The sequence below is a fragment of the Notolabrus celidotus genome, chromosome 16 (genome assembly GCF_009762535.1).
Source record: "Notolabrus celidotus isolate fNotCel1 chromosome 16, fNotCel1.pri, whole genome shotgun sequence".
Taxonomy (NCBI): Eukaryota; Metazoa; Chordata; class Actinopteri; order Labriformes; family Labridae; genus Notolabrus; species Notolabrus celidotus.
This window is the reverse complement of record NC_048287.1, coordinates 11,770,544-11,788,702: the sequence shown is the minus strand read 5'-3', so window position 1 is coordinate 11,788,702 and position 18,159 is coordinate 11,770,544. Positions and strand designations below refer to the sequence as shown.

General features: G+C 40.6%; 1 protein-coding gene across 1 annotated transcript in view; it reads right to left on the bottom strand.

The window, feature by feature from the left end:
* Positions 1 to 470: 470 nt before the first annotated feature.
* Positions 471 to 18,159, bottom strand: part of csmd2 (CUB and Sushi multiple domains 2) — a 253,729-nt gene continuing 236,040 nt past the window's right edge. Inside the window, 14 exon segments of the mRNA XM_034704867.1 lie at positions 471 to 3,206; positions 3,750 to 3,927; positions 4,642 to 4,774; positions 7,120 to 7,207; positions 7,832 to 7,944; positions 10,370 to 10,531; positions 11,047 to 11,112; positions 12,449 to 12,628; positions 12,922 to 13,033; positions 13,170 to 13,243; positions 14,154 to 14,327; positions 14,538 to 14,711; positions 14,947 to 15,126; positions 16,889 to 17,065. Coding sequence (XP_034560758.1) covers positions 3,768 to 3,927; positions 4,642 to 4,774; positions 7,120 to 7,207; positions 7,832 to 7,944; positions 10,370 to 10,531; positions 11,047 to 11,112; positions 12,449 to 12,628; positions 12,922 to 13,033; positions 13,170 to 13,243; positions 14,154 to 14,327; positions 14,538 to 14,711; positions 14,947 to 15,126; positions 16,889 to 17,065 — 1,793 coding nt within the window. The 3' untranslated portion in view covers positions 471 to 3,206; positions 3,750 to 3,767.

The window sequence follows — 18,159 nt, the reverse complement described above, 5'->3', positions numbered from 1 at the left end:
GCTTATGCTCTTGTGTAATGTTTGTCCAGATCTGAAGTCTTCACCTAGTCAAACAGCATCTGTTCTGTGTGTGAGTGAGAGAGTGAGGGCGTCATGTCTCACCACATTTGTTTAATTCTCAGCACAGCTTGATGATGTGTGATGTAATGTGTGTTAAATGTGTATATGGGATAAATGAATGGAGGATACAGATCGTATCAAAGTGACCTCCAGAGAAACTAAATGGAATGCAACAAACAAGGAAACATTTCAAGCAATTTCAGAATCCAAATAAATAATATGTTGAATGCAACATCCGCACACAAACAGGAGAACTGAGTAACAATGTCTCCAAGATAATGTGAGTGCAACTGCTCCTCTCCCGTGAAATCTCCAGGGTAATTCAATCGTTTCCTTTTCCATCAATTCATGACCGGAGCAGGCAAGGGGCAATATTCTATCTGTACTGTCGAGATAAGCGAGAGCTTTAAAAGTAATAAAATTGTAAAAGCAATTACCGACCCACAGCGAAACTGATTGAAGGAACAATACAGTGATTGGTTTCAAAGGCCTGGATTTCTGAGGGAAATTATGTACTGTAGGTGACTTTAAAGACTTCATTAAAAAAATACTGTTGTTATGGAGGTTGACTTTGACTGTGAAAGCAACAATGCTGCAGTAATATATCCAACATATAGAACAGAGAAACAACAACAAAAAAGCCAATCGGGAAAAAAAGAAAAACAGCCAAAGAAAACATGACCAATCAAAAGTTTGAAAAGGACTGCTTTTTTCTTTTAGGTCAAACAGTACGTAATTGAGGATCTGTCCTGTCAGTGGTGATGGTAGGATGAATTCAGGATTCAACATGGGTACCACAGTGAAGCGGGGCTGAATTAAAGCAAACAGCATGTAATGGCTCAATTTGCTGAAGTGAAATTTGAGCACTATTCACCCCACTCAGCATCCACAGGATACACAGATATGGGGACAGAAAGTGGCAAATAGCTGGGAGCAGAGTGTTTGAAATCCAGTTTCCTTTCTTTGACTCCGCTACTCCTTGAACATGCATACACACACACACACACACACACACACACACACACACACACACACACACACACACACACACACACACACACACACCATCAGGTTCACAAAGCGTAAATGTTTTGAACTCCTCGTTATTCACCGGCCAGGGTAGTGTCCTGCTGTTCAATCCAATGGCAGATCCTTCCTGTGTCACACTTCCAAACTGTATTTCTGTATCTCTCTCCTTAGTTGCCACATATTTGACAAGTGTAAGCATTAGAGGCAAAAACACCATTTTTTCCACATCATATTCATCATTTCCAATTTAATGCATGGGAGTAATCAGTATGCCAGCAGCTCCCCCGATGTCACGGCTCTGAGGAAGCCTTCTGCAACATTCTCATGATGAGGGGAAACAAAACAAAGCAACACAACTCTTTTTCGACAGAATGGAACTGTCAGAAGTTAACTTGGAGGAAAAGACCTGAATGTAATCCAGGGGGAGCAGATCACTGACTCATCCATTCTTCAGACTCTGGTGCCTTCAGTTGAACACTTTGTGGGAGCTTAAACATGACCACACTTTGATCTTTTTTTTCCTAAGGCCTAGTTTGGAGAGCCCATGCTGCATCTTGATCTCAGAGAGAACACAGTACATACCACCTTGAAGCCAACAAAGGATGTGGAGGTGGCAGAGGGATTAAAAAGAAAGTCAATAACGATTTGACATCAGACTTGTGGCCTTTCCAAAGAGATTTTGCCACGTTTTGCTCCTGTCCTTGGTGCTACAGCTTGTTTTGGATTTGGTAATGAAGAAAATAAAAAGGCAGAAAAGTGATCCAAAGGCGTATATTCTCCATGAAAATGTGATGTATTGCATCCCGTCCCTTTTTTGAGCCAGCCAATGTTTTTCCTCCTCTGGTGCCTTGGTGTGACAGTGGCAGGCAGTTAGAGATGTAGATCCACACGTATTTTTTCTTTTTCTTTTTTTTTTTTTCGATTTGTCCCTGTCATGAAAAGTTGGAGGTGAATGACTCATCACTAAGCAAAAACATGTGGCTGAAGTTGGAACAACAAAGTGCGTTTGACTGAGTTTTCTGAATGGATCTTTACATTGTCAGTCTCCTATAAGTAGCTTTTTATTTGTGTCCAGAGCATCTAGGTAAGGTAATAGTACTAAAACCACTCCTCAGAATGCCTCAAAAAATGAAAGAGGAAAACAATGCAAATTTGTTTGGTGGAAACTTTGGGGCCAAAACAGAGAGCACATTTTTTGGGTAGATTTCAGATGCCGCCATCACAAACATGTGCAGAAATCCACGCACTCTTGCTCACTATATATTCACAAAAATTCTCTCAACACTTTCACTGAGTGCCTTTTTTCAGCAGCCCAGCCAAAGCTACCTTTTAACCCCGGCTCTGGACACAGCTGCCTCAGCAAGCAGAGATCCATCCCTGCTTCAAAAAGAAAAAAAAAGAAGAAAGAATGTAAAGAAAAAAAAGCTCCAAAAGTAAAAAGTAATGATAAAATGTGTCTCCAACATGGCCTTCAAAAAGTTACTGAATTTTTAATTCATCCTCTGCCAGAGGCTCGGGGCCTCTAATAAAACCTTTCGACACCCTCAGGAGCAGATGACTTGGAAAAAAATGGATTCCCAATCAGTCATCACAGAAAGCAAGCAGTGTGTAGAGGAAAAAGGCAAAATGCATAAAAAGCAAATGGAAAACAGTCCAGACTGTCTCTCTTTGATTCAACACACGGCTGTTGGCCTTACAGTTCACTTGCACAGAGATCTCTGTTAGCTACAGGTCAAATTCTTGACTAAAGTTGACCATTAAATTCCCTTTGGGTTAGGCGGAGCGTGGTGAAAAAGTCTTCACAGCATTGCTTCCAGCATCGCTCCTGCCAGCTGGCTGCAGAGTCAGGTGAAATATTTTCCTTAAACATGGAAAATGATCAAGAAACCATGTAAAGTTACAAAAGCATGTCGTTGTTGTTGGAATTAGTTACAGTCATCGTCTTCACATGGTTTCTTTTTTGTCTTGTCTCCTGCAGGTAAGAGCCTCTTTTCCACCGGAGATGTTTCTTGAATGTATTTCAGTGAATAAAATAATCTTTGTCTTGCCCTCTGCTTGAGGAACTGTGGATGTCCTCTGTTGGCAGGCGAAGATGTGGTGCACTCCTCCTCCCCTAACTGAATCAAGGATGAATACATGCAGGGATGATTTGTGTGTAGAATAAGGACAAGATGGCAGGGGAAATTAGAATGTAAAGAAAATTTAGACAGAAAAGGGAAGGTACAGAAAGTTAAAAGATTGGCAAAAAACCAATGAAGTTGTGAGCGTTAACCAAAAGAATGGACACAAAGATGAAGGGATCAAAGAGAAGAGAGAGCACACAAGCATTAATGTAAATCCCTCAGCAGTTTTGAACTTGTACTACACACAAACCAAAAAGCATCCATGTAAGAGATACAGGTTAAAGGATGTGCAACAAGAAAAATCCAATCCCTGACTTTTCTCTCCTCAGGAGATTCCAGAGAGACAATGTAAAAGGTTTAATATGAAACAGAATTCTGAGTCTGTGTCTTGTTGCCTCAGCAGTTTTGATGTGTGATTGGCTTGGCCAAGCCATGGGCTAATAACTTCATCTACTTTCAGAGAAATGTGCATCCAAGGATGCCTGCTGCTCTAACTGCTTACTTTATTATGATGACCTGGTTGTGTGTGAAACTTACCTCAGGAGGAAGCGGTTGCTATACAGCTGTGCACACTGTGCTGACTGTGAACTCTGTCTCATTGGCCATGATGTCAGTAGGCTGGATGTTGCGGTCATACATAGGGTTCTCAAATGTAGCTCGTCCATTTGTGTTCTCATGGCCCACGTAACCATTGAAGGGGACTTTGGGTCTTCTTCTAATATGAAACAAACAAATAATAAATGATAAGCTGGTTTACATTACAGTCTCATAATACAGTATCAGCAGTATTTGGAAGAGACACTATTCACTACATGGGTCATGACTAAAATGTATTATCATCTTTGTGTCTTTAATTTACTTTAAAGTATTTTCCAAATCATTACTGTGACTTGACCAACAGATTGAACACTGATGTAGTATGAGGTTACTGATTTGCAATGGAGCATGGAGCGTTTTTTTTTAAATTTATTTGATGAAGCCCTGTAACAATTTCATGTTAAAAGTTAGGCAGTGTGCTCAGTTGCTAACTCATTTTATTATAAACTCAGAAAAGGACAGTGTTTGAGAAGGTTTAAGAGGCAGTCATTTGTCTGGTGTCACTGTTAAGAACCTGCAAAATTATGTGGGTAGGAAATTTACTTTTTTTTAATTGACACAGATTTTGACTTTGGTGCTTTGAGGTCCTATTTCTAATTCTCAAAATGGGTTAAACACGTCCAAATTTTATAAATGTATTTGTCAGGTGGTTGAGAATGTATTTAAACATTTCTTGAGAAAAATCAAGCAAGAGTCTTATCTGGAAAGAGCTGATTTTGCAGACATTAACTCTTCAAATAGAGGAAAGAAGTGTATCAGCAGAAATCAATGTTTAAATATCTATTACTGATGTGAGTGCTATTAAGTACAGTGTATTAGCTGTGAGCCTTACCTGTGTTTGTAGAGGTACAGAGCGAAGCCTGCAATAATCATTGCTATAAAAGGCACTAGGATGGCTGCTGCCACTGAACTGCTGTTGGATGCAAAGTTGTAGCCTGGGTTTTCTTTGCTGGGGTCTAAACTCTCTGTAAAACAATACAGAGAAAATACATTGAGATGTTGCTTTAGCATCTAGATTATACAATTATCTCAGTGGGAAACATTAAGATCCAATCACATAAATCACACAAATAAATGAAATATAGAAAAGGAACATTATCGTTTTATCTCCTCCCAATATTGTGTGATGACATTTTTTTGGTAAATAAACAGAAAAAAGGTTAAATAAAGGGAAATGAAAAGAATTGTGTTTGCTGAAAAAAGCTGAATAAATTGTGTAAATAGTGACTTTTACTTTTATTGCACACTTTTATTTTGCATATTTCTCCCCCAGGGAACGTCACATTCCATTATCCTAACAATGACTCTTAATTACTGACATTAAAGGCCGACAGTTATTAAGTCATTTCAGATTCATCATATAATTTATGGAGGTGTGTGTCTGCAGCAGCACCATTGGAGGAGTGACAGCCCACCTGTTTGCCACAGAATGCCAAAAAATCTCTGATAAAGGACGAGTGACAAACAAGAAGGAATTCAATTAATGGGTTCTGTAGCGTTCGCCAATCAACCCCCTGCTGCATGGGTGCGAGAACACAAACAAACGCACACACACTCACGCAGGCAAAATGCCGCCGCACTTTCCCCACCACCGAGCTAAAACAAAACACAAAAACCTCAACAAATTGAGTAGGATGGATTTCAAGATGTCCAACCCACCTCCCAGGCTCATATCCCTTTTCTCATACAGACTTAAACTAAAATACACATGAAAACTCTGGCACCAGCCCCAGTCCTCTCTATTAATAAAGAGCTGTTTGCTCGATCAGTGTGTGCTGAGGCAGGGTGGTGGGGGGAGAGGACTCTGCACCTGCTGTTCAAGCATCACTCTCATTACAGCAGATTTTTATATCCACTTTCACCATGTCCACAGAATCATTCCCCTGCATACACACGCTTAATCTGTGTTAACACCTTTTCAAATTGGTCAATTCTACATTCTTGCCCATACCTGCTCTGTTTTTTTCTATAACACTACTCCTGCTCTTCTGAGTTTCTTACTGTCAAATCAAAAGTCAATCCAATCTGGACTATTTTTTCTTGAAACTGCTGAGTGCTGACAAATCTGTGTAGAAAATGTGATTTTATCTGAAGTGAATTTGATTTTTCCCACAGAGATAATGTTTCTTTTGGGTTCCATCATGTTTATGTATTAACATGAAAACAATTTGCTGAAGGGGTACAGTGACAGGCTAAAACTTCTTAAAAATTACCCTTATTGTTATAAACTATCACTGGTGGACAGCAAAGATTTCAGTTCAAATAGAGCACTTTGCTGAATATTTAATTTAATATGTATCTGATTGCTTTGATATTGTGTGGGACCGATCAAGAGTAAGACTGGCTCCAACGCTAAAGGCATTTTGCTTTTTTGCACCTGATGTTTTACACTGATTAAATATGTTTTCATCAACCTTCTTAGCTGGGTTGTAACAGATGATGGCAGCAGTAAACCAGTATTGTTTACAGCCAAAACAGCACCAGCAGCATTTTAATATGCACTAATCAAAATGCAGATCCACATCCGCAGATAGAATTCTACATATCCTACCTTCCTTTTCCATGTATGCCTTATATATCCTACACAGAGCAGTGGGGAGAGTTTCCGTTGCATCAAACCATGGGGAAAATGGGGGGGGAAATATCCACACAAACACATGCTTGACTGCAACAACAATTCAGCTCCATGGGAGCGAATGGAAGGGTTTTCTGTATACAAAATGAAACAAAAATCCCAGCGAGGAGGATCACATGGTTTGGATTTCTAGGTCACAAACATGAAGTGGAATATATGGATAACCGCAGCCTTTTGAAAAAAATAAAAAAATCTATACCAGTGGCAGAGCTGAAGCCGCTGAAGGAAACAAAGGATGACACACAGCAGAATAGAGGACATTTACTGTATCAAAACTAAGTGATGTGAGGTTACTTAATATGGCATTGATTCCACAGGCGTCAACACTACTCATAAACTCCCAGAGGAAAGATTTTGAGAAGCTGTGTTGTATGTGCGTATGCATGACTATTAATCATGTTTGTGAACTGTGTCTGCCTCTTTATGCTGGGTTCACAGACACTTTTTTCAAAGTGCTTTCACATTTGTAAAAGTAAATAAATGATCAATCCAACAGCAAATGGCTTGCTATGAAAGCTTTCACTGTGAAGCTTAGGGACACTGCCCACATTCAAAGTGATTGATTTAATGTTTTTTTTTATGATAGAAAAAAAGATATAGCACAGACATACTGTCTTCCCCAAAGGGAGCATTTGGTCACACTGGTTCCTTTAACCAGGCGGTCAGCTCACTCACCAAGTCTCTGGAGACCAAATTGGCCAAAGCCTTTTCCTCTGACAAATCCCTGGTACACAAAGGAGTTGGATGAAGGGATGTAGGACACCTAGAGAAAAAGAGAGAGAGGGGAATGGAAGACAGACACTTTATGTGTCACATCCAAGCTTTACAAAGGAGCATATCATCAAAGTGTCAGCAGCAGGAGCAGAAAATGAAATATCATGTCAAAGGAGCTGAGAGGTGCTCTTATAGCTGACATTTAATATGGCGTTTTTCTGCTCAAGAGGACAAATATAAACACACAGATGCACTGCACACCCGCTAGCATGATACACAAAAGGAAAACTCACTGCATGTATATAAACACCCATTTGCTGCGGGGTGAATGAAACATAAAACCACGCACAGCGGAACACACATGTACTGTGACCTGCTTTTTTAATTATATCTACAGTGGGTGTATATTAGAGGTGCCTAGGGTTGGGGGATAATATGGAGGAAAGGGGTGGAGGGGGTCTGTCGAGTCCTGATTACCAGGCAATGATTTAACTGACATTTTAATTAAAGAGAAAACTCTTGGTGGGCCCTCCATCTCCCCAGAGTGACAAGGTTAGTGTGTATGTGTGCTCGAGCATATTTCACAATAAACAGCTGTATGTTTGTGGTGTAACACCTTTGCAGCTACACAGAGGGGAGCAAGTACTGAACTTGGACCTGGACTTTCACTTACATGTCCATCCAGGGCCCAGTTGTCTATTTTGAACTTGTTGACAAAGATCTCCACAGGGCCTCTGATCTGGTGGACCTGAAGCAGCAGCTGTGCTTCTTCTCTTTTATAAGTGCCTATAAGAAAAAGAGTGAACTGTTATTTTCAGAGCAAGACCCACATTATCTAAAAAGGACAATGACACAGTTTTTAACATTGAGAAGTATCTGTGATTCAAATATATACATTTTTCTACATACTACCCAATGAAGCATAGATATTGTGTTTGTTGAAGATTATACCGAAGTAAATGTTCATGGCACCAGGAGGGTATACGATTATGTAGCTGGAGTTAACTTAAAACAATTTCTTACCATTGGTGTCTTAAATGAATGATGCTCAGATGTTTATACTGTGTGGTGTGAAATGTTGTGTTTTCTTCTTTTGTGTGTGGTTGCTGCTAGCTATACAAAAAATAACCCCTTGGGGACCATAAAGATCATCTGGAACCTTGAGCCATTATCTATGCCACATTAAATGAATAAACATTTCAACTCATGCAATACTGAATAAGCATGATTCATTCGGTGTTCTTTTTGGTCATTTTATTGAATATCCTAGCACTTAGAAAACTATGGAAAAACATTACACTGATCTTGTAGGTGTAATAAGAATCATTTTGAGTTTACAAAAGAAAAAGAAAATTAAGATCAGGCACGAAAAAGGATACATTATGTGGTTTGAAGGCCCCATATAATAAAAAAAACATGGTGATGTTAGAGGTTAGGATCAGGAAAGCCAAATGGTCTGTTGTTGATGGCAAAAACCAACACAAATGTCTTAATTCTGTCTATGCACCACCAGAGGAGTAGAGAAAACAGTACTCGGCTAAGTTGGTACCAACTTGTTTGTTTGTTTGTTTGTGCCAACCACTTCCACTGGGACTGCTTCAACAATGAGGGTCAGTACAAAGCTAAGTTTGCTTCAACACTGACTCTTACAAAAGTTTCTTTACTAACAGTTCTTGACCCAACAAAAGCAGAAGTGCCATCGCTAAATGTCACCACTTTGTGATGATAACTAGAGTTCATTACAATAGTCAATAAGGTGCATCAGCTTGGCTGGATAGCACGTGCTTTACTGATGTGCATGTGCCATAAACTTCATGGCATTATTTTTTTGTATGAAGTCGAGGAAATATTCTATGGAGCTATATGGGTAAACCAATTGCCTTGTGTGGAAGGAAAGAGCAAATGATGAGGTAGTTTATTGTACTTAAATACAATAAGAATCTGCTAATGACCTATAGCTCCATAACCCCTTTGAATTTGAGTTTGAAGCAGGCCTGGTTTAAATAACATTATAAGGGAGCTTGTTTGCCACAATAAAAGAGGCTTACAAAGCTAAAATATATGTGCAGCCAGAGTATGTTGTATTTCAACTCATTTACTTAATACCAAAAATAGTCTGAAAATTTGAAAAGTTCCTTTCTAGTGCTCGCCATGTTTTTTGGGGAGTGTTTTTCCACCTCTGCATCTGTTTGCACCCTCCTCCTTCAGACAGCAGACAGCCAATTAGCACAGCGCCTCTTTATTTTAACATTCCTGCTCACTAGATCACTGCATGGATAATTAGGTTAAAAACTGAGAGGCTGCAGGCCCTCCTTAGAGGCTGAATTGGTGATGTTTTTGGCAGCTTAATTCAAAACCTTGCTTTAAAAAAAAGCGAGGGCATTTTCTTAACAGCAAAACAAGACTGTTGTATTGGACCTTGCCTGTAGTATGTTTTAAGAAAAAAAGTTAAACTTGGTGTGAAAATTTGTATAGCATGGTTTCACAACAATGAAATGTAATTACTCAGCGGGCACAGAAGATTAGTATTTCACTCTGAATAGGCCACATTACCTTCAGTGCAGACTCTGGTAATTTGTCGCAGAAGAAACAAATTTTTTACAAACACTGTACCTTGGGGGACCGGGCCTTTGCCATAGCCGCCCCCAACCTCTGCAACTCTCTCCCCCCACACATCCGTGCTTCTGACTCACTTCATTCATTTAAGAAACAGTTAAAAACATACCTTTTCAAACAGGCATTCCCCTCACATTAATTTTTCCACCTCTTCCCTTGTCGTCTGCTTGTCTTGTATGTCTTTATTTGTATTTATTTATTTATTTGTCTCTCTTGTAAAGCGTCTTTGAGTTATTTAAAAGCGCTATATAAAACTTAGGTATTATTATTATTATTATTATTATTGATGAAGACTGATGGCACACGGGTACAGAGAAGGGAAATGTCCAAGCCATTACTAATGCAAATGTTGTCTTAACGACCACTGCGGTAAAGTAATCATGCCATAGGGAAAAAAGATAATTGTGCGCAATTAAGGACCAGTAGCAATGAACCTCTCCATGTAGAGACTACATAGTTCTTTTTCACACTTGTCCTCACTTGAATCTGTCTAATATTTGTATATTTGTGTAAATCAGAGTTTCTATTTATACTGAAGATCACAATAGGTGTGTTTGGGTTTGTTTGTTAAAAGGTCTCTTCTTGTTGTACCCACCGGCTAGTTTAAGTTCTACTCCGCTGTGGTCAATGAGTGTCCCGTTAACACGGTTGCTGAAGGGTTCATAGGCAGTGATGCTCAGCATAGCCGGCTGCTTCTTCCCCAGGTACTCATAGGATCCCCTCCAAAGAGAGTTCTTAGCAAAGACACCTGGCGGGACTGAAGGAGACAAAGAGTGTAAATAAATACATAAATAAGCCAGGAGGTCGGTCTGTCAGTCATTCAGTCAGTCAGTCATTCAGTCAGTCAGTCAGTCAGTCAGTCAGTCAGTCAGTCAGTCAGTCAGTCAGTCAGTCAGTCAGTCAGTCAGTCAGTCAGTCAGTCAGTCAGTCAGTCAGTCAGTCAGCCATTCAATGAAAATAAAAAAGTTAGAGAATATCATTCTTTTTTTTTCACCAACAAAGTTCCAGATGACTGTACAGGCTTGTACCAATTAACACTGAGCAAAAGGGCTCATCAGACAAGGTGTTACTAAGCAGTTCTGAGAGTGATACTTAAAGAAACAGTATTAATCAACTTGTTTAAAAAAAAAGAAAAACTTTGGGGCCCACACACACGAGGACAACGTAAACCATTCCCAGATTTCCGCAGAGAACTACACACTTTTTCTGATTAAAAGCATCATCAGAAAATTTTGTTAAAACATCTTGGAATGAAAGGAGGACATGTTTTACCTGGTAATTTTGAAGGTGGCTCTTGCACTGTCCCCACTGGGCTCTTACCACTTGGTCGGTTATCAGCTGAAAAAAATAAACAAACAAACAAAACAACATAATTTACAAGTTTGTCCTACAAACAGGTAAAGTGTAAGCCCTGGGAAGTAATAATAAAAGTTACAATTTCCTCCTTTAACAATACAGCTCTAAGGTAATTGCAGTAGGAGGATATCGCCATCAGCAATTCATGTCTACCTCCACAACTCATCACCCTTCAGTGGCCTGAGTGAGGGCTGCCAGCGACAGGACTTGACTCATACGTCAAAGAGCAGCTCAGTTGTCCCCATGGGGCGATGGCTCAGTCAGAGACACAGTTTCCCTGCTTCAGGGGGAAGCACTTTAATAATGCCTTACTGCTCACACGGGGTCTTAGGACTACACCACAGTAGTAAACATACACCCACACAAGCAAACACAGCGAGGAGGGCTTTACACCAAAATACAAACAAAGACAGGTATACTGATGGTAGTTTATGGACACTGACAACACCATGGATAAATATAAACAAACACAAGCAAACACATGCACACACACAATCCCACAGCGTTACACTTTATTAGCTGCCAGTCTTAGAGTCGCCCTTCCATCACTGCACCCACAGGCGCTGTTAATATCCTGTATGTGCTAAGGCCAGTTCTCTTTCTTTCCTTCTCTCCTAATGGCACGGCCTTAAAAATACCCATCAACCTCGATATTTCACCAGCGGCTGGGCATTGGAATTCATCAAATGGATATCCCTCTTTAGTACTTCTTTCTCGTTAACCCATTAGCGTTCGTCTATCCTGGATAATTGTGTGTCGATGGCTTTATTTTTTTTCCTGTATGTATTTAGGCCAGTGCTTGGGGGTGTCTTAATGGCAGTCTATTTGTCTGCAAGACCTTGTTAACACTGCCTCACCATTTATAAGAGGTACTTCTGCTAACCTAATCAATGGGAAGCATTGGCCTAATCAGGTTTTGCACCCTTGTTAATGCTCCCAAGCCTGTGTGTATGCATTTGTGTGCGTGTGTGTGTGTGTAGTTCCACGCACTGTAATTGTGTGATGGATGGGCTGTCCAGGCTTGGCATGTGTCTGAGAATAAGCAAGTGATAAGAGAGCTATTCATCAACATTAGCTGATTCCCAATTTCCCAACCTGAGTCACCACTGAGTCCTCCACCAGCACAGAGCCTGGTGGTCTCAACAGAGACTAATAATGGAAACTGCAGGTTGTAAATCTTAAAGTCAAGTGTTTTATCTATGTGCTTTCATGGGAAAGTTTTTAGTCTATTATACTTGATGGAGTTATCTTGCTACGTGTTTGCATTTTTCATATTTCTCCACGCTCCCTCATGAATGCAATGTAACTACATTTATACCTGCACAGAGAGGTGGCTTCCCAGTCCAGCTCCCATCGGACCTGCATGTCCTGTGCTCTGATCCTCCGGCCAAGTAGTAGCTAGGCTGACATGTATAGATCAGTGTGTAGCCAAGGGATGGTAGTTCAATGGCTCTTACATCAGACTGGGCTGGCAGCTCTGGCTGGCTGCAATGGTGGGCTGGAGAAAAAGAGGGAGAGCAAGATTAAATACACCAAAGAAATGGATAGTTGGATTGTGGACAAGCAGGTGGATGAGAAAAGAAAGCACGTGGAGATGAGCCTGAACAGGTATGAGAAGAGCAACATACAAAGAAAAAATGGTGAAGCGGACTAATGGAATATTGTGAGGAGTCGAGGAAGAGCATATGAGAGCAACAGCAAATGCAGGATTCAATGAACATTTTTGAATTCACTTCTGCACACCAGGTTAGGTTTTCCATATAAGTATGCAACACAGCAAACTTTGCTCACCAATGCACTCAGGCTGAAAACCACTCCAAGTAAGGTTGGGCAGACAAGTGCGAGAAATGGAGCCCTGAAGTAAGTAGCCCTTTCTGCAGCTGAAGAACACAGTGCTGCCGATCTGTAAGAGGACATACAAGAGCATGTGAGGATATGGATTAGACAATGAGCACACAAATTTTACATAAAAGCATAAAAGATTTTGCCCACAAAAGTGTCAGTATTCAATTTGTACATGGAAATGCTTTTATTCTGACCTGATAGCCTTGGCTGTTGTTCTGGTTCCCAAAGAGAGGGCTGCCAGAGTCTCCACAGGTCGTGTGAGTTGGATCTAAAACACAACAAAATAAATGGGATATTACTTTCTTCACGTATCTCATATGAAGAACGGACTGTATACTGACAACCATGCACAAACACACAGTGCACACATGTTAGTCAGGATACACACACACAAACAGATCTCAAAGTCTTTTATTGTTAATCTGAACCCACTGTCTATCCCACTCAAAGAAGCTTACTGTAGAACACAATGACAGACTCTCTGGCTTTTACAATCCACAAGCCCCTGTTGATCAGATGACACAATTTATGTGTTTCATTGTATAGTTTTTCTTGTACCAACCCAATTATGTTGATCAACCCGGGTTAACAGACCACTTTTCATGCTGTTGCTCTTAAAAGCAACGTGCTGGATCTTTTTGTTTTTGGATTAAGACACCCAATGACTCTACTTTCAGGATAATCTCATGCTTTAATGCTGCAAAGCACAGCTTGCCTGTGGTAGATCTAGTGAAACAGGGCCCTGCTGCTGTCTTGAATTGCCAGCCTCACAGTTTCTCTAGATTATGTCTACGCTGTTATGAAAAATTTGACTGAACCCGAGGCTTTTCTGCAGTAGGTGAAACAAATGTTTTTGGCTGCTTGAATTAATTAAACAGATTAAAATTGAAAACCGGAATCAATATTGCTTGTTAGCTTGGACAAGTAGTTTTTTCAAGCATTATTTGCTGATTGTAGAGGGCAATCAGGACTTGCATGAGAAACAAATGGAGCAGAATGCAAGTCATGAATTAAAAACTTAACTGATTCTAATGCTGTGCTCTGGTTTAAGATCAACTGTTGTGAACAACCTTACCCTACTTGTATGTCATTACTCTGATTAGTACATCAAGCACTGAGTTAAAAACACTTGATAAGATGATCTACATTTTAAAGTGAGGAATGATTAAGTAGTTTACCAATGCAAGAGGGCTGTGTGCCACTCCACGTGCCATCATATTGACAATATCTCCTGGTAGAGCCCACCAGGACAAGAGGAGGGTCGCAGGAGAAGGAGACAGAGGAGAGATAGGTGAATCCTCGGTCCTCCCTCCTTCCCTGGGCTGGCATCCCGGGGTCCCCGCAGAAAACAGCTGCATAGATAAAGACAGGTGGGGGAAAGACAGACCCAACAGGGAAATGTGAGGTGACATACTAATCGAGTTGTGTTTGGATATAATATCTTCCAAGGGGGTTGAAATGTCACACAAAGAGACATGCGTACTGCACACATGTGAAATAAATGTCAGAGGGATACCAATGACATGTAATGTAATTAGGCACTCCAGCGTGGTGCCACTTACGGAAGCACTGGGGTTTCTCCCCACTCCAGTTGCCGTTGCCCTGGCATGTTAACACAGTGGGAAGGGACAGCTGGTAACCTTGGTTACAAGAGTAGCTGATGCTAGAGCCCCAGGTGAAGTCTGTACCAACAACTTGTCCTTGAGGGATGGTAGGCGGTGGGCCACACACAATTGCTGCAGAAAAACAAAGAGGCAGGAGTTCATGGGCTTTGCATATTAGTCGGAAATGATGTGTTCTATTTTAAGAAAGTGATGTGAAATAAATGCTTCTGTAAAAACAATATCTGCATCAATCAATGCTCTAGTCCTCCATAGTCACTCCTCTCTTTCCTGTTGTCTGTGCCTTCATCTAGACTTTACTATTACACAATTACTAAACTATCATTCATATCATTATAAACAACTTTACCTTTACAGAGAGGTTTGGTGCCATTCCAGGTACGGTCCTTTGTGCAGATTAGAGTTGAGGCTCGGTCAGCATCCATGGTGAAACCAGGGGAACACTGAAAACTGACTGTGCGGTTGTAGGTGACATCATTGCCTAGCCTCAAGCCATTGGCTGGTACTCCAGGGTCACCGCAGTTGATCACTAAAGGATCAAAAAACAGTTAAATTAATAAGAACAAATGCTTAAGAGCCATTATGTTTGACGCAGATGCAGAGGACATTTGTTTGGGTAGAGGAAAAAGAAAAGAAAGAAAAGTGGACACACTGCATAGCTGTAACATGTATAAGTCATAAAAGTTAGTGGTTCTGTTTATTTATTTTTATTTGATTGTACTCAGGAAATCAATATCACACAGGATGGAATAAGCAAGTAAAACAAACTTTTTCAAACATACGATCAGCTGAGCTTTAAAGTTAATGAACTGTTATATGCAACTGACCCAGTTGCAGTTAACCATGTAAACAAAACTTAACAATCTGAAAAGCATTTAAGTTGGTGTGACTCTTTCCTTGGTAATAAGCGCTTCATTTGTTTATGGAGAACTGCTTTTGGATGATGTATTCACACAGTATTATGCAACAAAAACTTTTGATGGAGCCAACTTAATGTTTTCTCTGTAGGAACTGTCCTTGTACTTTGATTGTCTACAGTTTGGAGCTTTAGGTGCACAGAGACTAAAGCGTGTGATTAATTTTGTACAGTAGCTCCCTAAAGCTCAACGATGGACGACATTTCTTCTTGATTATACTTTTACATCCTGCAGGGGAAACAGTGTGATCGAGTAACAACAGAGAGAATTCCACTGTGTGACTCAGCAGCATCATAGCTTAGCTCTGCTGAAAATGTGTGGGATAGAAAACCCAGGGCACAGAAGGACATCCTGTGATGTTCCAGTTACCTTGGGACAAAAAAAGCATTATTAAATGTATATGACCAACATTCCAGTGAAATTCCCACTAGGGCGAGGAAACTGTGCCTCTTGGAGGTGTAGTGTCTCCCCTTGACTGAGCAAGCACTCACATTTCCCAGCGGGGGGTAAGAGTGAGCTGCCTGGAGCTGCAATGTCTATTTAGGATTGTGTGCCCTGAACATCTATCTACAAAGCTGAGATACAGTGACATAATTCCTGCTCTTGCATAACAATATCCTTAGATTGTCAAAAGTGAACAGTCCACTACTTTGCACATGATATAGTATGTAAATAAAACACCTCAGCTGGTCTGTACTCAAACTATATTAAAATCGTATAAATAAAAAATGACAATTTACCACCTCTATGAGGAACTTCCGCCAAGTAAATCTCTTTAGAGCATACCGTCTTTAACAGATTGAACAAAAAAAAATCTGACCAAGGGGCTTCAATTCATACATCCCTCTCTCTGTAGAGGTCTTCAGCTGTAGTTTGTTGTCAACATGTACTCTTCTAGTCCTATGGATTACTGAGTCCTAACATCCATGATGGGGCTGCTAAGGGTTTATCCTCTCTATTCAGAGGAAACTGGTTCTCTTAGTGACCTCCATTTGCCAGGGTCTCTCGTCTCTGTACAGCATCGGGGCGTCTTTTGTGAGGCATGATGATAAAGGTAAGCCTTTTGAGTGCAACATGCACTAAACCAATTTCCTCATACTGAGCCAGGGATCAGTCATTCATCAGAGAAGAATAAAGTAAATGCAATACCTGGCATTACAAGGACTAAAATGTACTTCTTTGTTTCCCTGTATTTTCTTCTATTACCTACAACACATAACTATATTACCTACTTAATCCATATTTGACCACTCTATTGGGTCTAGTTATGTATCTCGCTGATGTTTGACTGTACTTAACTTCAGACAGAACTGCTTCTTATGTCAACAAAACACGAGAGGCCCTTCATAGTGAGAATTTTATAATTTGGATTACCTGAGCATTCGGGCATGTTGCCGGTCCATGTCCCGTTAACAGTGCAGTGTCGGGTGAGCAGGCCAGTGGAGTAGTAGCCCTCCCTGCAAGTGTAGGTAATGGATCTGGAAAACGTTAGGCCATCGTGGATCAAGATCTGGGCATTTCGTGGAGTTCCTGGGTTTCCACAAGAGATCACTGAGAAAGAGAAGACCACAGAAAAGGATTAGGCATTATTTATTTACAGGCCAAATCCAGTGGAGGGAAGAAGTCTGTTAGGGTGTGTGTATCTATGTAGTGGAAGGATGGAAAAGGTGGAGGGAAAGGGAAGAACCATTGCAGAGATTGCTATCTGAATTATATGTACAATACTCTCTTCATGCTTATACTGCTTTTAAGTCTAAGTACTAATCTACCACCTAAATGTCCATAAGTGATTCAGTAATTAAACTGAATCGTGTTTTGTTTTCTGCCACATTACTTCTCAAGTCCTTTTTTGGTTCTGGTGGAGTGTTCTTCAATTGATTTGTTTTTCCTTTACTTCTGGTTTTCATCCACCCACCCAACCATCCCAGTCATCATCTTTCCCTGCGCCTGACTTCATAAGCTACTTTGATGGACATATCCTTTGCTCAGAAAATCCCTTGGTGTCAGCCCGGCCGGCAGCGATGCTTCTGTTCATTACAGTCTCCAGCTTGCCCCGGGCCCTCAGAGCCCTGTGGGCTTCACCCTCCCCTAATGACCAGATGTGGCCTGGCCCTTGAAGTCTGTGCCAACTGAGAACAGGTGGGCAACCTCTGCTAGTGGGCATACCACACACCAGAAAGGGAATAAGACAGCATGAGACAAGGTAGAACGGTGGTGTATGAGTGTGTGATTGTGTATGTGTGAATGTGAATGCAAAGGGGGTGTTGAGCTTTACACAGCAGAGTTGAAAACAGCTAGAGAAACAGAAAGGAAATTCTACAAATATCACAGGGTTTAAAAGGATAGGAAAAGAAGAGCTGTGTGTTCATGGAGAATAGAGAAATGCAGGGAAGAATACAGTATAACCTTAAACAGAACTTGCAAACTTTGAGGTGGAAAGTGTGACTGCGAGTTTGTGCATGATTTCTGCCCTTAGACAGAAGTGCTGGCTGTTCATGCACTATCAAATGTGCGGTTAAAACACACAAAAAACCAAAATGACTACTTGTAGAGTTGTATGAAAACCAATTACGGCAAACTAGATGTTCAACAGCTGCAATAATATACTTCAGCACACATTTTAAAAAACACCCAGTCGGAAGAAG